The sequence below is a fragment of the Trematomus bernacchii genome, unplaced genomic scaffold (assembly GCF_902827165.1).
Source record: "Trematomus bernacchii unplaced genomic scaffold, fTreBer1.1, whole genome shotgun sequence".
Lineage (NCBI taxonomy): Eukaryota > Metazoa > Chordata > Actinopteri > Perciformes > Nototheniidae > Trematomus > Trematomus bernacchii.
Window position 1 is genome coordinate 6,567,725 of NW_022987477.1, and position 23,274 is coordinate 6,590,998.

The following is a 23,274-nucleotide window of genomic DNA, read 5'->3' on the forward strand; positions in this document are numbered from 1 at the left end:
TATTGTTTGTATTCAATAAGCAGCTTGCAAATGTGTGGGGTTACTGCCTTTGTGACACTTTGGTGCGGGAAAAAAAATATCACCAATCAAAATGTACAGAGGAGCGATGAGAAGATTAAAATCAAACGCACAAATTCACACTGGGGCTGAATCACAGGTTTACTGTACCTGCACATAGGAACACACACACACACACACACACACACACACACACACACACACACACACACACACACACACACACTCCCACGAGACTCATGATTCATACTGTGATGTTCTCTTGAAGCTAAGATGTGAGCAAATTTTACCCCCTGGTGTTTCACTTGTTGCAGACATGCTAATGATTTGTTCTGAATTCAAGTTACATATATTTCATAATTGCACAAAAATAACAGAACAACTGACGCACAGTGTATTTGAATATAGAGTGATATTGTTTTATGTATGTATCCCTAGATATTTTTATATTTTACATCACAGTATAGTTCCTTTTGTCTTAACCTTCTGGCTCCTGACTCGTGTTTGGTTTCTGTGGATGGTGGCAGTGTCACTCTGGCTCAGCCATACCACAGGACAGCACAGCCACAGCCTGAAATAGAAGGGGGGGGGGGGGGGGGGGGGGGTGGAATCTTTATGGCCGTGTGGAGGAGGACAATAATATTGTTAATCAGATGTGGCTGTGTCTGCTCCTCCACAGCAAACCCTGACATCTGCCCTCACTGGTAAACACTGAAGGAGGCTTTTTGCAAACCTCCTGCCATAAACACACACTCTACAAGCCAGTGTCACACTGTCCGCACTGTGGATGCACACAGTGTAGTGCATTTATTCAAATGAATTTTGTAGTAGAAATGACGTTTTTTGAATTTGTGGTTTTGATGCCACATTGACACATGACCCATTTTCAAACAACTTCCAATACCATTAATAATTAGGAACATGCGAATAAGTCAATTTTAATCAAGCTTCCTTTATTTTCCTTAGCTTCTGAGATACAACAGAAAACCCTCTTAAGATGTAAATATGTTTTTAATTGTAAAACAGTGTGTTCCATTCTTCCAAATTCACAGTTTGAAAAATATCACAAATGGTGCCATAATTCAAACCTCAGTAAAATTAACTCTTTTGTTTTTCTCTTACTTATTCTGGTATCCTTAATAAATAATCAGCATTTAAGTTTGTTGCATGGATGGATTAGACGTCCTAAGCAATTATGCCCAATCAATAGTGTTCATCTTTTAATCATAATAGTAATCAGACTTTTGTTCCTGTTGAGTGGACCAGTCGATCAAGTCTGAGGTTTCAATAAATAAGCGAGTGGTGCATCTAATAAAGATTAGAATACATAATAGTGTGTTGTTTTCATTATATTTTATAAAATGCTTCCAGTAAATGCTTTGACCACTTGGCCCCAGAGTTGTTTTGGAGAAATTGCATCTCAGGTTTTTCCTCCCTTTTCTGACCACACTGTTTCCACAAGATTTGCTAAAGGTCTGTCATATTGCTGAGGCGCAATTCAGAGGCTTTCAGCAACAATCTGTAGTCAAGCATTTTAAATGAAAATTGATTTGTGATTTACATGGTCAGTGAGGGGAAAATGAACTTATGAAATGTTGTAAATGAAATATTAGACAAGGTGCAGTGGGAGAGAGCAGACAGAGATGGTAATCTTGTGGAACTGGAATTCCCGCCTGGCAGAACTGGGTGACATTTTACATTTATCTGTGTTCTGCATGAGTTGTAATGTTAATGGTAATTTTATGGGACTGAACCGGAATGAAAATGGTGTTATCACCGATTGCTTCAAATGTGGAATTGTGTAAAGTAGCACAGCTGCATCCTTTATTTCCCATTCCCCAGTAATGTGAGTTATTGCATGATCTGTTCTCTGAGGTTGAATGTGAGTATTCAGCCTGTTTTTATCTGTCTTTCTACTCAGAGCGCCTTAAATCACACACCTCTGCCACAGGATGAAATACACACACTGCTGGATCTTACATATTAGTATAAAGGCCACATTTGTTTTTGAATTTTCATCCATTCCTTCAGTAGGTGTTTGCTTTGTAAATACTTTCCCACATCACAAAAATAACAAATTATTGGATTTTAATAGCTGTTTCCTCACAAATTGTTACCTTTATAATTGCCTAATATGAATGATAATGTATTCGATAAAACTAAATTAAAACTACTATATGTACAGCATCAATTTAATATGTGCTCACTTTCAAAATAACATTATAATTTGATGTAACATATTTTCAATATGGATCTATCATGGACTTAATAATACAAGCGAATCAATGTAGCATTACGCACTAATCAATATTAACACTCAGCCCAGATGTTCTAATTTTGATCGATACCTTGTGCAGTGAATGTTTCCTATTCCCTCTCTGGCCGTGTACAGCTTGTATGGATTTTCATAGAGCTCGCTCCTCCATGTTTGAAAGAGAAAAGAAGCAAAGAAATGAGTAGAACAAACAAAGTGGTGGTGGTGCAGCAGCAGTCTGGATCACACAGAGGTCATTTTTAAACACAGCTCTCCAGTGTCCCGTGTGTGAAACCAAAGAATCCGCGGTGACATTTGTCAGCAGATGGTATGGAACCAAACCCCTCACCAGCGGGGACGTCTTAGCCGCTGCTAAAAGCTATCTGTGGTTACTAATTGCTGACCAGGGCCTAATTACCTTAATTAATGGCCGAGGTATCTGGGGGCCAGATTTGTGGGGGCTTTTATGAGTATCAGTGCAGCTTAAAAGGTCCCGTAGGAGGCCTGAGGAGTGTGTAAAGTCCCGTGGGTGCTATTTCTGGACTAACAGCAGACACATCACAGATGGATCCTGTGGCAGAACAGGGCGGCATGTTTGGGGAGAGAGATATCTGTTACCTACACATCAGAAGTAAACCTCACTTAGGCGGGAGAGGAAAAAAGGCTTTTCTCTCTGAACATATATTCTACGTTTTTCCTGTTTTACACACAAGCCCGTTTCCTGAATTGCACAGCCATAATTCACAATGACAAAGTAGACTTAGCACCTTTTTCCACAGACCGTGGGGGGTTTTGTTCAGTGAGCTCTCACTGTGAAATTAGCCCTGGTACTTTCATTTTCCAGCTGCAGTGAAATGGTTAAAAGACACAGATCAGCCAGTATGAAAATAGAACTGATTCAACAAAATCTGCTGCTCCCCCTTGCTTGCTCCTCACCCATCCAGAAAAAAAACCCTCCTGCCTATTCTCCCATTTCCCCCCTTTTTTTCTCCCCTACCCTATTCTCACTCCTCCCCCAACCCCGTAAGGCACCCTGTCCGCATCTGAAGAAGGCTTGTAAGTTTCAGGTGCATACATTTCTTTTGATGATATATTGTCCCGGTGCGGAATTTCATTTACTGCCGCTGCCCTTTGCTGAACCTGTTGCTAGTCAGTGAGCACGATAAGCGTATAAGTAGCATGCTACTTCATTCATCATACATCGTTCTGGGCTCTCAAATATCTCATATGCGATTCAGGAAGAAACTACTAAACCGGCACAAAGGATCCCACCAGGATCAGCTGAGGTTCCATTAAACGCTGTGTACAAAATGCAGCCCAGTTGGTACTTGTTATCAAATACACGTTTTCACTGTTGCATCTGCGAAACATTAGCCTTCATTTCATGGTGTACACATTGTTTATGTAGCGTGGGGGAAAATGTATCTCAAGTGCAGTGCTCGTGTTGTACATAATTCCGTTCACATTGCATTTTGAGCGCATGCATTTCGAAATCTGTTTTTTCCCTCAATCATAGTGGCCGCCCTGTGTTGTATTAAACAGCATTAATAATCACAAGAGGCTCAGTGTCACTCAGAAGTCTCCACATCACTAAGGCAGACAGTGTTGTGCTGCTGGGCATGTTGTGCTGTGTGAAAGTGCTTACACGCTCCCTCAGACAACCAAAGGGAATAATTAAAGACAGAAGATGGAGGCAGAAGAATGGAAAGCAAATCCCATTGTTTGGGGTTATTTCATCCCACTGAATTTCTTTTTCTCACTTTCTTTTCGCTCTCTTCTCACATTCCTCCCCAAATGCACTGTGGGTATGTGGCACGCTATCAAAAGCATATGTAAGCGAAGCGGCGCAGAACAAAACCCCTATGATGTCCTCCCCATACCCACATTGTCTTTTGATTATTCTACAATCATTTTATATCTTGTGTAAGTTGGGGAGGAAGGGAAGGCTTACTAATGCCATAATCTACAACACTGTAGCTGCTCAGAAACCACAATGCAAGATGTGTTTTAGACTATTTGAAAACTAATAGTGTAATTTCTTTAAGCCCTCGATGTCTAAGTTGTTACCAAAATAATCCACAATGAAATTCAAATTTAAGGTGAACTAGACTATTAAAGCAACTCTACTACACTCCATTTTCTCCAGCAGTAAATGTAGCCCCTCAATCTCTCTCAGTTTTTACTGTCAGTCAGAGAGCACTCAGTCATCTCCGTGCATCAGGCCCGCAATATTGATTTTTCCACCCACAGAAACAGCCGCATGAACATACATTTTGCATGAGGCTTTTACTCGCGGCCTCCGCTTTGGTCTGACGACACACGATGGGACCATGAACACGCTGTAATAACCCAGTCAGGCGGGGGGGGAGGGGTTGGGTCCAACACCTTGTGGACTCTGAAGGACAAATGCAAGGGACCCCTCACTGGGCACCAAAGAATTACAGACAGAATTGTAAAGGAGAGAGAACCTTCTCTGACCAAAAGAAGGGGGATATGTGTTCAAAAGAGTTTGTGTTATCATTAATTTAGAAGTGTTTGACACATTGTATAACAGTAGAGAGAAATTCTTGAAATCGAAACCATTGAAACTTCCAGGAAATTTGTAAATCAAGATTCATAAGATAAATGTTGAGGTATCTAATCATAAATAATTCCTAAAACAAAGGCCAAATATTTCATTGAATACGTTTTTTTTACTAAATAACTACATTGCAGACAGTCGACTAATTTCACTGATTAACAAATCTTCAAGCAGAGAAAGTTCAATTCATTTTTTTTTAAAGGGGACCTATCATGCAAAATGCACTTTTGTACGTCTTTTATACATGAATATGTGTCCCCGGTGTGTCAGGGAACTCACCAAGTGTCAGAAAACACAACCCTCTCTCTTTCCCTCCATACCCAAATCTCTAAAAACGGGGCTGCAACGGAGCTGATACAGATTTGAAATTGTTCTGACGTCAGAAACGGGGAGCTCCGCCTATATGGGCAACTCTCCACCTATCAGGGGAATGGGGGGTTGGGCCACGGCCACGGCCATTGCCGCTCGAAAGCGCTGGAGGCGCTGTAGTACATATGCCAGGCCTGTAAGTGGCACTGTAGTCTGCCACAAAAGCAGCGAAGAAGACTTCTCACAGAATCAGCCCTTGCAAAAACAGGGCTGGAAAAGAGCAAATAGAGCGAAATGAGGCATGGCTAAAATGAATGATCTGTTTGGTATTTTGAAAAAAAAACTTCACAGACATGTTTTATATAGGTATGGCCCTACAATATATTATTCAAATATAGCATGATAGGTCCACTTTAAATTAACTTTAAATAGATTAAACATGCAAGCTGTTATCCTCATTAGAAGTTGTAGTATTGGACATTACTGGCCTGTATTTAAAGGCAGGAAAAGCTACAATAAGCTTTATATATTCTCTCTAAGGAAGGAAACCATGATATTAAACCAGGCATTACTTTGCTTGGGCCCCCTGGATCTCTCTCAAGGGCCCCTAAAAGTCCCTGGACCACACTTTGGAAATCAATAACATGGCGTAAGCAACACACGAAAGGGCAACATTATCGAGCACACAGGGATTTTCTTGTGTGTGTAACATCTCCATGGAGAGGATTTGATTCTTTGAAATGCTTCCCCCAGAGTGAGAATTCTACAACACAGCTTGATATTGCCTTGCATCACAAAGTGAAAGCATTATCTCTGGATCCCTACAAGCGATGTGGTTTACTCTCTAAAATCCTGTGGCTCTGCGACTCCACTCAAATCTTAACTGCCTATATATCTTTTTTTTTTTATATATCTTTTTTTTTATGTAGTCGCTGAGTTCCCCCTGCAGCAGGACTGAAACACTGGTATTGCCTGCTGAGGCTCTTCGTAATGTATTTTTTCCCGGTTGTTTCTTCAACATTTTATTTTCTCCATGTTTATTCCAGCCCTTTCCATAGCAGGGATCTGTTTTCATTTTTCTTTGTTCAGCTACCAATTGTATGGATCAATGTTAAAAGGAAAACACCAATTTGTGTTCCATGTTGTTAGAAGATAAAATGGTATACTTGTTTTATTAGAAGATACAATTCCACCTTTGTATGTATTCAAGCAATTTAGCAACTAATCCTGTCCCATCATCTTAACAAGAAAAATACAACACATTAGGGCATCAATAATGATGATCCAATAACATACTGCGTAAAGTGATAATGTAGCACATTATGCGCACTTCTATTTTAATATTTTAGACACATTTTTCGAATACTTTTTCAATGCAGGACTCATATTGTCTAATATATGGATTTCACAGTACTACTATTTTTAAAGGTTTACACTACAACAACAAAAACCCACAATTGGCAGATTGACCCTAATGCAAATGTTTTGTCACGTGGACGAGTGTTCTTAGTGAAGATACAATTCAGCAGTGAACCGGATAATTGTGTGCAGAAACGGTGTTTTACCCACTTCATCAGTGTGCGAGTGCTCAGATCTAATCCGCAGAGTAAAAATGACCTTCCTTTGACCACCTTTGTAATTACCAGATCTCATGCAGTCTAAATCTCCTTACCTCCAGTGGAGTAATTATCAGTGTGACTCTCTGAAAAGGCAATTGAGACAGTGCTTTATGGACTCCCATAGTGGAACGTGAGGCAGAGCAGTAATGGGGAGCTTGTTTGTCCCCTCTTGTTAGAGAGCGACAGCTGTGTTTAGACTCGAGCAGTGCCTTAAAAATACAGAGTATGTCACATTGGACAATTTCATTAACTCCTGACTGCAGCTTCTGATCTGTTCTTAAATTACAGCACGCCTCAATTCCGCCAAAGAAGTTCAGCATTGCAATTAAGCTTGATTTCCTGTCATGATTTAATTATATATCTGTGCTGAGTATATGAGCTGATATTTCTGAAGCAATAACTTAACAAAAGCACAGTGAGTACTTCATTTTTGTAAAGCACCTGTGTTGAAAGGTGCTTTATAAATAAACTTGCCTTGCCTTGCACACTTACTGATTTTGCATAAAACTAAATGTATTCATACTACTCAATACATTGTCTTCAAGGTTTTCACATTATGTTCTCCTTTTTGATTCCCTTTATGTTGAATTCCTGAGAACATGAGGCAATCACATTTGTTCTTTATTCTGTATGAAGCATTTAATGCAATAAAAGATGGTCAAAGCCCTTTTATGTACACATTATGAGTGTAGCCTCTCTTTGTGTTGGCCTTGACTGGGCCTTTTTAAAAGGGCCATTATATGATGGGCAGCTATTTGTATAGGCTTTTCTGGCAAGCATCTATGCATTAATAGATATTTATTTTACACTGTAGTTAGTTTGAGATAAATCACGAAAGTTATGTAGAGCGCATCTTACAACTTCATGTCATTGGCATACAAAGACATATCACATACTGTGCATTTGTGGTAGTTTTGAACCATTCATGTCGTGCTTGTTCCTCAAACTTCACATTTAGGTTGAGTATCAATTGTCTAAAAAGTTTGCCCTGAATCTACCTGTACACAAACCAAAGATAATATTACTGTTCGGGAATAGGTGTTGTGCGTTGGGAGGAAAACAAGCAGTCGAATCAGCCCCAGAGAGAAAAGTGCTGTAATAGGGGGGCTAGCAGGGACTACTGAGATAGCGCTGGTAATGAGAGAGCAGGCTGCTTCCCCCCACCTTCACTCCTCAACCGCACAGGAAACAAAAATAGCATTTTGTCTGACGAATGAGCCGGCTTTGACCTAGCCTTTCGACCTCTGACAATCAGTCTCGCTTCGTCCTCCAGTTCTTCAGAAGCCGGGGCGGGACAGTCACAGATAACAGTTGATTTCTTCCGTGGCACTAAAAGGAAAAGGGAGATGGCAGACACTTTCTCAAAGCACTGAGGTTGGAGACTTCTCAGTGCTGGAGTTTCTTAGTCCCATAAGATTTTTGTTAAATGGTTAAATGGAGCATAAAAATACCACAGTTCAGCGTGCATCTGATCATTTAGCTTCACGACTTCCCTCTATGATCTGGCTCATTCCTCATTATAAACATTAGCATAGGCGAGTTGTGACAACAGTGAACGTGGGACCCCTTGCTCTAACACCCCCCCTCGGGCGTCATGATCAAGTGGGAGCGCTGCTTGCACCACAGTCGGCATATGAACAACAAAGAGACAGTAGGAGATATAATGAGCAGTGTAGGAGCCCCGGCAGCCTTTTGCCCTCTCTCCATCATAAGTGAAGCTACCACTCTCATCCTCTGCCCCGTGTCTGCTCGAGGAAGGAGCACAAACAATTAGCTGAGACAAGCCGCTTGGATTATGTGCTCAACCAAAGCAATCAGACAGCTGTGGTTAAAAGAATGAGCTTCAGAATGCCAGTTGCCCAGTTAGAGGGGAAGGGAGGGTCAGCGGCCCTGACAGTCTTAACAAGATGACAGAATTTATAAAGCACTGCTGTTAAAGAATATAGTACCTGCGGTGTAGCCCTTATAATAGGGCCACATGGGGCTTCTTCCATATTCCCTCTGTATTTGTTTTCTTTTGCCTCATATTTTTTTGTTGTACCTCTTGTTTCTCGGCGTAATGGTTAGCGCTGCAGGAAATTCAACGGTCGTCTTTGATCTTCGCCTGGTTCCGATAATTTTTTGACAGAAATCTCATTTTATACCCCCCCCCCCCCCCCTCCTTTGCTTTTCTCCGTCTTTGTTCCCTCTTATACCGTCTTTAAATAGGGCTCAACATTTTGTCGTTGTGAAGTTGCAATAGGAAAAGAGCCCGGTCCTGTCAGGGGCTTCGGCGCTCACTAGATAACTTGCCCGAACATTTCAAGTGAGAATTGGACTCTTGCCGTTTGCTCAGGTGATATATAATTCATGATGGGGGTTTGAGAGAGGTGTCAATGTGTCAGGAGGTAGAAGAAATGTAAAAGTGTAGTGTTTACTGGCCAAGAGACACTGGCTTTCTTTTGCCGACTTCTGCAGAGGGAAGCGGAGGATGATCTGATGTTCATCATTCATACGTGCCTGTCCTGCAGTCCAAGTGACCACACTAATCAAAGACTTGTCTGCCATGATCTTTTATCCATATTTTATGAGGCAACCATACTTAAATTATTTAAGTGCATTGATTCTGTATGTATACAAGCATGTCTATGCCTTGCTTGGCTGCATTATCAATAGATGATCACGAACACTCTTTTGTTATCCAGTCCTTTGTGTTTCAAGTTTTGATTATAGTGCATTGTGTATGTGCTTTCTCATAATGCTGTAGATAGGCTGTAGTCTTTCAACATAGTTAAAAAACATTGTACCTTTTTTGGAGTTGAAATGCTTTTTTTGTCCTTTTTTTTATATCAAAATAAAATTCTAATGTTTTAGTTCTTTAACAATTCTTTTTTAAGTTGAATTCTCTACCAGTTTGTTGCTTTTAAGATAGTGGGCTTAGATATAATGCAGAATAAACCTATTTTCTTTTTTCCTTTCAATCCTTTTTCCATATAATCTCTAGATAGGATACTTTAGAGTTCAATATGAAATATTAAGATAAAGATCAGGTGATGTCCCCTCTAAGCTGCATTATCTTCTAAAACACTTTGGATTCTGTCATCTGTTTTATTCATCCATTTATTAAAGCTGTAACATTACAGTCAGAATAACTGAACTAAAGTCATTATAGGAACAATATATTCTAAAGGACTATGATCTGTGAATCACCATATACAGAACTGTTTTTCTTTATGGAATATAGTTCCTTTTAAGGATTTTCCAGTGTGTTTGGCTGAGAAAAGGCTGTCAGCAGCTCTCATAGAGTGAGTGCAGGTATAAAAACACTTTTCTATCCATGTGTGGAAACTCAGTTTGTCCTTTTTACTGCTGTGAAGGTCAGCTTAGATGTTGTTTTTGGCTCAATTCTCCACGTATAGTATTACTGTTGATACCTTTAGTATTATTTGTTTTCTATGTGTTGGTATGTATATACTGTATGTGTGGACTGTTAGAAGATCCACCATATTCTGTAATGAGATGTTATCGAGTGAACTGACTGCCATAGAAAACCACCATGAAGTTGAGGTGCACCTGAACACCAAATTTGTATTCTATATTATATCTGAGGTAGATACTCTGGGGCCATGGTCATATTTGCATGCTGGTGTGGCTGCAGCCCGGCTCACCCTGAGTGTTAACCGTTTTTTTAAACAGCATCAAAATGTATAAGCATTTAAATGTAGACATTAGGTTCTAATGGTGAGCCATTATTGGATCCAATTAGTTAATGGGTTTATTTCTGAAGTCTTCCAGTGAAGATGGATGTCTCTTTCCTATGAGATTTTAAGCCATTAAAACAAAGATTCTGACATTCTCCAATTGACAATGAAGACTTTTGGCTCCAGAGAGAGCAATTATATCAGTCAGGCGTGATAGCTTTGTCCTCCAACTAGCTAAATTAAATTCACAGACTCTATCATGCAAGCTAAAAACCCTGGAGGACCTTGTTGTGGCTCCATGCAATTTACATCTGTCTCCCACTATGCATCCTATGCATCCCACACCTCCATGTGTATATGTATCTGGGGTGTTAGCATATTCTTCAAATAATGAGGACTTTCTGTTTATATGCAGAAAAAAATGTTGTCAATCCCAATTTCATTTGCGTATGTTACAGTATATGTCGAGAGTTCAGGTCGCCAGCACAACAATGAACCAAATAACTCTCGTTTTTTTTCATCAACAGCTACCTCAACTCTGAACTCCCAGCTCCAACACCTGCAGCAGCTCCAGCAGATGCAGCAGCACCACCACCAGCAGCAGCAGCAGCAGCAACAACAACAACAACAGCAACAGATCCAACAGATCCAACACCATCACCAACAGACCCTCTCCCACAGCCACAACGCGCTGCAATCCCAGCATCACATGACCCCGCCCAACCAGCAGCAGACCTCCATCCCGTCTCCAGGCTCCACCTGCTCCTCCACCTCTGGACACCAGCAGCACTCCCCACCCCACCGGCCCAACCACTCCCCGGCCCGCAGCCTTCCTTCGCCCGTAACCCCACCCATGCCTCTGTCGGTGAGTTCATAACCTGCACCAATCCAACTCTTACTGATACCTACGTTTGTGAAAAGGCCTCATGGTGTTTTGGTAACAAATGTCTTTTAGTTTTAATATTTGTTGGTAAAAAAATGGTTTCTCTCACTGCAACTGATTGATCATATTTATTTGTGTAAAGTAACATGAGGTTATAGATACATAATGCCTCTAAGCTATCATTTGAAATGGTCATACACCAACCTCTTCAAGTTGTATTTTGTATTACTTCATAAAAGAAAAAACTATAAGTGTATATTGCTACTTCTGACATATACCGGATTATATTACTCTAATATGTTATCTGGTATCAACAATACTGATCCACTATGTTAAGGCTTAGTTTTATTCGTATTCACTAGTTAATGGTCTTAATACTTGCTAGGGCTATAGATACAGTGATACGAGACTACATATCTTTTTAGATTTTTAAATACTTTCATATGGCATAAGTGTTTCCGAGTTTTAAAGGCGACATTACACTTAAGGTGTACTGCCCTAATGCTTGCTATTGTACACTACACAGATTAAAGGCTCCAAGAAGTGATCAGTATAATTTACCCCATTCATGTCATTTTCCATTTAAAGTCAATGGAGTACATACAGAATACTAAGCTAATTAATTCATAGTAAACTAGATTTGTAATTCCTGTAAATCTCCACTTAAAAAAACAAAGTGCTGCTTAAGCAGTTTACTATACACTTGATTCTCTGTCAGCACTTGATCCTAATCAAGAGGCAGCTTTTGAATGGAGGCTGTCAATGTGGAGCTATTATATGCATCTTGTTGCTGAAGCCTTGACGCATTTGATCACATCCAACCACACAAGAGGCACGACTCGCTCGGGAGGAATTCTGAGGTGATCTAAGCTTTCCGGCTATAATCAGTCCCTTAATCTTCACTGCTCTTCCTACTCAACCTCCTTTTTAGTCACCGTGTACGTCCATCTATCTCTGCTGCTCTGTCCGTCTGGCTGTCAGTGTGTGACGATAATAACCTATTTTATATCCCTGTGGTTTCATTTCTGGTGGAGACTGGCCAGGGTCGCCTTTCTGTCCCTGGTCACATTCATCAGCGTCAGACCCTTATTGGGTTGTGGTGCAACCTTCTTTATGGCCAGGATGAGTTGGGCTATTTGTTTCCCCCTCGCAGCCCTCTCCGGCCCTGTCACGGCCTAGTGAGACTCAGCTGGAAAAACAGCCTCTGGATTTAATGGGCTCCCGCTACATCGCACCAAACACACTGTCCAGTCTGACTGTGGATACTGACCAACATACCGATTCACACATTACGCCTGCATCAGGCGATGTACAAAGACCTTGGATAAGAGATGCACTACAAATAGACTACTAATACATCTCTGATTTAACTTTGTTACATTTCCTGGAATCTGTGAAAATGTCTCTGTGACTCACAAAGACAGCAGGGGTGCTCTAGCTCTCTGCAATAACAACACTGAGACCCTTAGCTTTAAACAGATTGTCTTCTTCTAAAAGTAGCAGGGAGGCTGATTATGATGACTGAGGACAGAGCTCCCTGAGGGGGGCAAAGAGGCCACATCAGGTATCATTAAGATATTGGCTCATCAAATAGGATTATGGAATGTGTGTGTGTGTGTGTGTGTGTGGGAGGGGGGGTAGCAAGGAGAAGAATGGCCGTAAAAGGTTTAGTTTCTCTGGGTCAGTGCTGGTGTTTTCAAAGAGTGTGTCACCCAGCGAGGGGCTCGCCCAAGGACAGGTCGCAGCCACAGCACCCACTCAAGGCTGCAATAGGATTTAAACAGCGGCTACACCCCTCTCCACCGTCTGGGACAGTGATTGGATTTTCAGACTCAGAATCACTGAGCGACTAAACTAACAGGTTAATTCACTTTTTACGTTTTTTATTCTGGGAGACTCCCTGAAAAGAGATTTTGTCACAAACTCGTGAATTGTCACCATGATCTTCCTTTTTTTTTAATGATAAGTGAAGACATAAGGACATTTCTGGTGTTTCCATGCTTCACCCAGAGTTGATTACCATAATGTAATCAGCATTAAACAGATAGCACCCATATTTCCTATTTGTATTATTCACACGTGCAGAGTCACTCAGCCAGAATCCTACAGCACAGAGCTGCTGAGAAACAAACACTCATTATGTTCCAATTAATGTCCCATTGTAATTATCTTCTCATGGGAGGTGTGATCTTCTTCGTCAAGCCAAAGTGAGGAAATCCTGAGCATTCATTACATCCCTCGTGTTTTTAGTGTTTTAAATTTGTGGAACATAATTCATTAATAGGCTCATAAATATCCCGATTATACAAATACAAATCACACCCCAACAGACCCCTTGAGTCAGTGGTGTGAACTCAAATTAAATCTGCTAATTTGGTTAAGCAGAGTAAGAATGTACCTTTGCACCCCGCCCTCCCTGCTCCCCATGCAGAGTACAGTAAGATGCGGCCCGTTGGCTGCCTGGAATAGCCACCACAGTGATGACAAATAGACGGGGGGAGATTATGAAATTTGCTTAAGTGTGTTAATGGGCTGATTGCGGGAGCCCGCTGGATTTCGCTGGAAGTTGATTGATTAGAGCTGCGGGTTTTCTCCACGCCCGAAGAGCTCAGGGATTTGACGGGGTAAAGGCGCTCGCCAAGTCTGTTACACCGGAATTGATCTTAATTAGATCTGAAAGACCTGCCACAGCAGAATGGTCGCGGCGATTAAAATGAAAAACAGGAGAAATTACTGATCAAATTAATCATAATGTCGGGCTACAGCTGTAGGTCTGGTGTAATTTGCCACTCCAGTGAGTTACATCAGCCCAGGCAGGGAGAGGAGAGGTAGTACATACTGATCCGTGGCAGCGGGAAGCTTAGGCCAGCCTATCAACTCTCTTATTCCAGTTCCTGTGCCCCGGACCCACATGACCCTGCTGCGCCATCCAGTGGAGCCCCCACATCTCTCCCTGGCTCTGATACAATTACTCCTTCTTCCCTTTTAGCCAAATCCGTCTACATTATGTCTTTCTTCATTGGAGAGCAACGTCTTCAACACTGCTGCTCTTGTCACGGCCGTCCTGTCACCGGCATGTTGTGTGTTAGCTAATCTGACCTTGGTCCAGTGTCTGGCTGGCTGGTTGGGGGGGGGGGGTTGTCTCATGGCAGAGAGATGGAGGCATCCTTCTTTCCTCCTCTGTCAGACTCCTGCCGTCTGTCTGCGCGTCTGTCTCTACTCCTCTCCGCAGTCGTCTCCTTGATCGCTGTCAGAGCCCCACACTGGGCCTGTCCACTCTCCATCCGCACACTCATAGGGGTAATTACAGCCTTGGGGCCTGCCTCCCATCCCCGTGCTCCACAATTTACCACCAAAGCGTCCACAGACATCTCTCTCCTTCCCCACTGCACCCCGACATCACAGGACCGCGGGGCCTCAGACCCACAAGTGCTGCAATTACCTGAGCCTCCCCTCTATCCTTTTCTCTCTCTCCGTCTATTCTCTCTCCTCTCCCCTCTCTACACCTTGGCTCCCTCACTATTCCCTGGCAATCAGCCTTCATTAGAAACCTCTGGTGCAAACCCATCGTCACCAAGGTCAGCGACTGCCAACCACAGCGGCCTTTCAGAGGCCGGGCTGTCTGCACTCTCCATCTCTTCTCACCTCTTTGCCATTCTCTCCACCTCCTCCTCCTCCCATTCACTCCGCCATCCTACTCGAGTCCTGGGCCCATCTCTGACGCTTTTGTCTCCAGCTGAGGCCCCTTCAGACACTCATGTCACTGTTTTCCGCTGCAGTGCACTTTTACTTATGTCACCCGCTGTTAAAATCACCACTGTCCAATTTGCTCAAAATGTCTCTTTTTTTTATGGCCCGTCTCAGCCATTATATTAACATGTGTATTAAATGAGCCCTGCACATCGATTCATTGATTTTCCAGATCAGCACCACGTCTATTCAATTTAGCGAAACGGGCTTCCATCATTTCATGGGGTATTAAATCAAAATTAAGAATGACATGCTCAAATGTAGACCCAATGGCTCACAGTGAGGCTTGTCGATGAAACTGGCAACGCTTAAGTTGGGAAAATAGTCCATTATCTATCAAACATCTCATAACTCAACTGTGGTTCCTGTTGTATGAAAAAAAAAAAACTCACGGAGGATATTAATATAATTGTACAGATATGTTACATATTGTTTCTTGGAATAAATACCATATGCATATAATTGAGAGCTAATTTGTTATTTTAATTGTAATCAAATGTATTTGATAATGAGGGGGTATTTCTCCAAGTCTCAAGTCTTCAGATAATCTTGTGGCTATATAAATTGTTCAAAAACGTAATTCAAAAGTGTCTTAGGGGGTTGGGGTTGTGCTACAGAAATCAAAGTATTTCCTTAAATGTTGTATCTTACGTTTAACATTTATATTAAGGCAAATTTGCAAAAAATCTGAATACATTTGAGCTGTATGAAGTCTCTCATTTGGACATTATCTATGACAACTGTTTAACTGTCCCATTTTTGTTATAATAAAGTATAAATGGTATGAGTTGCTGCTGGTTGTGGCAGTGTGGTTCAGAGCGTGAGCAGGCCCTCAGCTCTCCAGCAGCTCAGCCTCTTATTAATGCACAGGAGATCCGGCTCTTAAGAAGGCAGAAAATTGCCTTACATAACAAGCGCTCCACAATTTAGAAATACAAATGTGCACTGTTGACTGAAGCAGAAAATAAGACTGTTGCCCATCAACAGAACCACATTTCATATGAATAATTATAAAGCATGGGCGCTAGATGAGGAAAACAACCTGACCATGACAGCTCTACTACTTTTATTTACTTCAAATGAGGGATTAGGCAGGGAGAAAATCTACAGACTTAAGGACCAACGATGAGCCCTGAATTTATAAATAGGGAGAAACTTACATTTATCATATTTCACGATGATCATTTGGAGAACTGTGAAAGCGCTCACTCTTTTAAAATTACGCCTACAGGCCGCCTTGCACTTACTTTTTGGCTTCTCTGGTTTGTTGTTGGGTTTTGAGACCTCACCTCAGTTGATGTTTTCTTCGCTTTTTGAGGTCTGCGATTCTTCTTAACGTGGCTCCGCGATTCTCGTGGTGGTCAGAGGGCTTCCAACTCTGACACCCAGCAGAAAGGCACAGCTCCCTGATCAGCCCACATGCACATTGGGGGCAACACGCATTAGACGCCCACAGGGGAGCCCTCAGACGCAGCAGCAAGCTAGGGCTCACCTAACAGTGGATAAGGAATAGGGTTTCTTTAATTATGAGGCAGGGCTGTGACATTGAGTTCCCCCCTTCCTCCTCCAGCAGGCTCCCAGACACTGTCTAAGTGCTCCGCTCCGCTGAGGAGGCCAGTCCCCCCGCGGGGCGCGATTCCACTGCCTGTAATTTCTGATGCCCATTAGTGACCGCAAACAGAGCACCGGTTCACACAAGGAATACAGCCGCGCAGCCACTGCCACGCTGTAAAAGACCCTTCTAATGTTATTGCATTATGCCCTCCTCATAGACCAAGTCAAAAGTCCCATTTATGGTCCCTGCTGAATATTATCAGAAATTCTTCTCCGCTGTGTTTTCAGCCGTGGTCAGCAGAGGCTAGATTTGGTAGATTTCTTTTGCTATGTACACTTTGTAAATTGAAATTCCTCTAAACGGTTCTCTGCTGCTTTTGAACTCTGAGGTGCATTTAGCATTTTCTTTATTTATTCTGTTGGGTGATTTTAAGCCCTCTTTTATTATGGGAAACTGCAATTGATGGTTTTGTAAATAGACTCAACTAGAATGCAAGAATAGTGCATTTACTTAAGTTATCACCCTAAATAGGGTAGAACTGGAGTAATCCATACAAATACGCCTGTAAATGTCAACAATTCATCTCTCCACTTATGCTGATTTAGCTTGAGCCGACCATTGTGTATATTTTGGAGAAAAAGAGAGAGACACAGTGAAGCAGAGAGACAGAGGGAGGGGAGGGAGGCAGATTTATCGATCTAGGGTGACCACATCATAGCCACAGAGCCCCTCTCTCGTGATTAATCTTAGGGCTTAGAGTTGGCCAATGACACATGACAGGCCTCCCCCTCAAACTCCTCCATTTCTCTTCATTACTGGCCGTATTTTTGGACACCACGCTGGAGAGTAATCATTTACCTTTATTGTGTTTATAAAGCTGCGGCATGGATGACCCTTCCTATATTGAATTGAGGACATCAAAAGATCACTGGACATTGATTAGAAGGATATTAAAGTCATTCAAATGCTATATTTATATGTCAAACAACAGCAGAGTGAAAGGAGAAGCCATTTCCAACTAAACGAAAACAAATGGGTTGCAGTCAGCGCAATGGTTATAGAACTCCTAAAATCAAGAAATATGTTTTATTACATATTGAATAATTGACGTAGGGATTCTTCAACAATACAAAGAAATAAGGGCGCTCATCTTTTATTATTATTATTTTTTTATACTCTTTCCTTCTGATTATACTTTTCATTTTCTCACAGCAACCAACAAAACGTAGCCATGTATCCAATTTAAAGTCATAGCCAGAGCAGCAGGAGATTTACTGCAACACCGGTTTAACGCTGCTGTGATTTCCAACCCAACACTAGCATGGTACAGAAATAACTGCACCAAATATGTCACATCATGAGCTGAAATGGTCAGCACTTTCCCGTAGATACTTAATCACCAAGTAGTTCCAAATTGAATACATCTGGAAACGGCTAAATATTATAGATCATTGCTCAGGAAGAGAAATAGTGGACGAGGAATGCAGTATAACTTATATTTTTACTCGCAGTGTCCCCTAACCAAAGGAAATCTGCCGCTGCCGTGATGGATGACAAAGAACCCACTCTGAACCTCCGTGCCTCACAATTATCAACAAATGGGCTGGAGCAGATTTTATGTAATGATTAAAGCTGCTGTTAATTCCACATGAGGGTAATGAGTGGGGAGATTGACGGCCACTGTCCGGCACTCCATCATCCCTTTATAGTTAGTTTAAACGTTTTCACGACTCTTTCTCTCCTTCATTTGCATTTTGCCTCATTAGATATGGCCATTTCTGAGGCTGCTCACGATATCCATTTCCTGGAGTTAATGCATTTTATTTGATCAGCCAAACCTTCCCAGTTAACTAGCTGACATTCGGCCGTTTCATATGACATCACTCCATTAGCAGCCGCCATGCCACCTCCACATCCACACCCGCTGCCACCACCATCCCTCCACTGCCTTAAGCAATTACAATGTGCGACTGTCTCCGGATGCAGCGTTATTGTTTTTCGCCGGGTGTTATCTGCCCCAGTTGTTCTATCCGTCTTTCACTTCCCAATATTTTCCCTTTTTGGGTTTTATTTTTCACAAGGGCTGGAGCAGAGGTCCACTGGTGAGCAATAGCCGGGGCTCCGAGGACTCAGAGTGCACGGCCACAGTGCGAGGCCCCGCTAACCGAGGGACCAGAGGTGTTTTGGAGGGCCTAATGGCATTTTGATGTTCATAAGCACAGCGGATGTGAGGGAGGGGAGACAGGGAGGTGGGGGAGAGGCCGTTTTAGGGAATAGGAGGACTGTCAGCGGAAGACTAGCAGAGCCCTGACAGACAGAGAACGTGTTTTCTCATGTCACAGCTGATTACATTCACTCTGGAGTGGGAAAAGAGCAGGGAGGAGACAGAGTTGTGGGGCCGGGATGAACAAGGAAAACTTCCATGTTGTTCCGAAGATACAGGGCATCGGCTCAGAGACAATAGTACTGTTTCATTAATTTAATGAACACTGTTTGGCCCACTTATGGTTGCAAGAAAACATGAAGACTTTGATCTATCTTAAATGTTCCCAAATATACCTCAGAAGAGATGGTAATTAATTAAGTGAATTTGCTAAATAATTGCTGTGCCCTTCTAAGTTTGATCTAATGTTTTAGATAAAGGTTTGTTGTTGAATCATACATTAGAAGAGTATCACTCTCTAAACCCTGCTGAAGCCTTAGTGTAGACAAATCTGCCTTCCTGCTGGTGTCCGCACCACTTTGTCCATTTATCTTTGCTGTTCTTTGTCTTGGCCCAGACAAAAAAAGCAATTAAGTTTAAAAACGGCCACATGAAAAGAGCACAAGCAAGAATAAACTCCAGTTAGTTTGTGTCAGACAATTTTGGTTTCCAGGGGTCTCTCCACGGTTAGTGGGGACACTATTTTTCCTTCTATTCCTGAGATTACACGGGTTGCTGCACCAGGTGACCCTCATGGTCAAACAGGCGACGGAGAGCCCGGCAGAGTTTAGATTCTCTCCACTTCAAAACGCTTGGGGAGAAAAGATGCATTTTTAACAATTTGGGTTTCTTTCTGTCCTTTCAGAGACACTTGTTTTGTGTTTGCTGATCCCTGTGTAACCCTTTTCTATTTGGCTATATGAAACTGTGATGGTGCAGCAATTCATGGCAGTTGTGGTGACTTAAAGGTGACGAGATGATGTCACATGATATAATGGAGGCTTGAGCAGAGCGCAGGTTATTGTGTGGATAATATGAAACTGTAACATTGAGTTTTAACATTTCCTTAACAAATGCAAGGCTTCAGTTTATTTTTGTTATCCCCACACTAACCCCAGTGGTCTAAGCTGCTGATGCTCCTATTCATGGGGAATGAAAAGAATGAGACACAATGGTTAACATGCAGGCTCTGCACACTGGAAGATCACTGTTTATCTCCCCCAACACATGCAATCAGGACAAATGCTAGGCCAGGTCTGTCATTTTGTGCCTCCCGCCGAGGTGTTGAGAGGAGTCACCGTGGCGGAAAATCACCTGTTTAGGTGTTGAACACAGCCTCGCCTCTCCTTATTCCTGGCTCTCCTTTCAACTGCTATCCATATTACCCAGTGCCAGGAAGATGCAGCAATAAAGCCTGCTCTCCTTTCACCTACGTTTACCGGAATAACATAGCACCTGAAAGGGCTATCATCGAATGAAAACACAATGATAATATTTCAAATGAATCTGAAAGCTTCTCCAACAACCTATCACTCACACAATGACACCAAGCACAGCAGATTTTCAGGGAGACTCTCGGTGTGCTCGCCCGAGCAGATCACATTATCTTTGTGTTGATCTGTGGCCTCTTTTTAACTCTGTCTAACCCGCCCTGTTGGCTTTCCTCTGTGCCACAAATCACTATCACAAGCCCTCTTATGCTTTGTTTAACCAGACCCCCTCTATCAACACTTCAGAAAATATTTGAAACTCACAAAACTACGAGAGTAGCTGGTCTGGGATTGATTTTTTCTTCAACTTCTACTACTCCTAGTTGAGTAAAGAGGAAATTGTTTGCTAAGTGTCAGTTTAGCTAAACTCCTCCATCCTTCACCTTTTGTTGAAGATCGTGATTTTAATCTAATTTGTACTTGCCTATCACATGCTGGCCAGATCTATCCTTGTATATACTTGTAAAACTATTTAGGTAAGGCAAAACTTTTCCCATTCAAACCATATTTTAACATCTAATAAAATACCTCTTTGCACTATTAAAATGTAGATAGTTCAGCTTCATTGTGTTGGCTGCAGCTCTTTTAAATGTTAAACTGATTCTAAAAAACAGTATCAAATTAAATGTGTTGTGTTCAAAAAATCTTAGAGAGGATTGTTTATTTTCTGTCTCTTGCAACAAATGATTCTGTTGCCTTTTTTCAAGATAATGTCTATTCATCACCATATGTATGTGTGTATGCACATATACAGTATATATATATATATATATATATGCACATATATGTATGTACACATTTTTGGTAATTATGATAATGGTTACAGACATTTATACATTTATCAATATAATTAAGTTAGCAGTTAAGGCTAGGGGACACTGAACATGTCAAAAAAGAATCTTTCACACACAAAACATATATAATATAATTTCTTTAGTTTGGGCACCAACATTAGCTTATATATTATCCAATAGGTATATGTTTGAGAGCATAGGATTAAAGGTTACAGCTTGCTCTGTGATCCTGTTACTCCTGCATGTAGAGTCAGAATCAGTTTTGTGCTTCTCTAACATTTGAGGTTTTCGAAGGACATCCGCTGGACACATAAAAGACAATCTTGCGATTATCGAGGAAAAACTGGATGACTTTCAGACGATGGGAGGCAATATCAATCACGGCCAATTTGAGGCCACCTACATGAAATATGATTTCATAAGACAAATGCAGTGTCATTCTTAATGTGCTTAACCTTTACTGTCAATGAAAAAGTATTGATCGCTCCGTGGCATTTTTTCATCATTTGATTTCAGAAAGTGTAATAATATATGGTGGTGGGGTAAGATAAAAGATGAATGGCAACTGAATGATTTCAGATGAACAAAGCTGAATTCCCTGCAGAGTACAGACAGTGTGGAAACATTGATGCTTTCATCCAAACAATCCCTTTCTCAGAGCATTTTATGTAATGACAAATAAATCACATGCAATGTTATTTTAAAAAAACATTTCCATAAGCTCTTCTTTCTTATGTTTCTAACCAGTATTAGCAGCAGGGAACAGACAGCCTGCTTCCAAGCACTGTTTCTATTATTTCTCTATCCTGTTGAGTAATTGGGAGGTATCCTATCTCTTCTTGGTCTTTGATCTACTTACTCTACCTAATAAGACTTTGCTCTGCTGCACTACAACCAAATCAGCAGTGCATTTTCAGCCCCCTAATAAGTGGTTAGCTTGATTTATATGGGTAATCTCGCCGATGTGGCTTGGCTCTACAACCTGTCCCCAATGCAGGGAGCCTCCTTTCACAACCACAGGCCAGACCAGATGAGTCCATTACATCTGGGGTAAAGACGGTCTCTCTAACCCTCCTCTTCTTCAGAAGGAACAGTGAGCCATTGCATTATGAAGCACGAGGAATTAGTCGAAGCGTATTGAAGGGGTTGGCGATACAGTGATGCATGGCCACACTGCCTGGCTCTATTGTGAAAGCGGGGAGCAGTTGGGCCGATGCTGCGGGTGGAGAGGCTCGGCTCGGCCCGTGGGAGCCCCGGGGGCCAGAGGAAGCACTTAGAGTGGTAAAATGGCCACTTATTCACAACCACCCTCCCGTTCTCACTGCTCCTCCCTACCCTCAAGCCTCCCACTGGGTTCAGGAGCACAGGCCTCTGGAAACGGTATGATGGACTGCATAGCCCACTCTATTGGACTATACAGGCCTCACTGCAGTTAGCCTATTCTGGCCATGGCAACAATAAAGACCCCCCCACATCGAGCCCTCCTGAACCTCTTTTTCTTTTTAGGAATTTGCATTTAACATCTGGACAGTTGCATAAACAGATGCAGTTCTGAAATATGGTTTCTCTGCCCTTTACCAGCTGAACCCATTGGCCAGCCAGGTGGCGGTAGCGGCGGCGGCAGCAGCAGCCATGGGATCCATGGCCGGGTCTCAAGTGTTCGGCAACGCCCTGTCAAACCTGCAAGGAGCCACCGGACAGCTGGTCACCAACGCACAAGGACAGGTGAGTGCTAATTAATGGACGCTAAAATGCAAAAATAAATATCTTGTATACACACACCTTATTAGACACTAGGGTTTTGTGGTTTGCACTTGGTAACAGATCTGTAAGAGATATTACTGGACCATCTATCATGTACGAATGTGCAGCTCCAAATAAAACATTTGTATAGTATTTCTGATCTTTCCACATTGATCTCCAGTGTGTTGTCTTGAATCTGTTTGTCTACACTCTAGTAGCCAGCCCACCATATATTAAGCTTTTTGGGAATAAACAAAGCCCTTCTTTCTGTTATCCGCATGCGCCTGTCGCAGTAAAACGCTGACCTTGTCATATTTACAGGGTGGCTGCAGAATTGTTCCATCAGTAGCCAGAGGCTTGAACGATGATGCTTGTCATTGCGGGACCCTATCTAA

General features: G+C 42.0%; 1 protein-coding gene across 1 annotated transcript in view; it reads left to right on the forward strand.

Moving 5' to 3' along the window:
* pou6f2 (POU class 6 homeobox 2) overlaps window positions 1-23,274 on the forward strand; it is a 69,006-nt gene that overhangs the window by 30,425 nt on the left and 15,307 nt on the right. Inside the window, exons 5-6 of the mRNA XM_034149450.1 lie at window positions 10,989-11,326; window positions 22,718-22,861. Coding sequence (XP_034005341.1) covers window positions 10,989-11,326; window positions 22,718-22,861 — 482 coding nt within the window. The remainder of the gene's footprint in view (window positions 1-10,988; window positions 11,327-22,717; window positions 22,862-23,274) is intronic.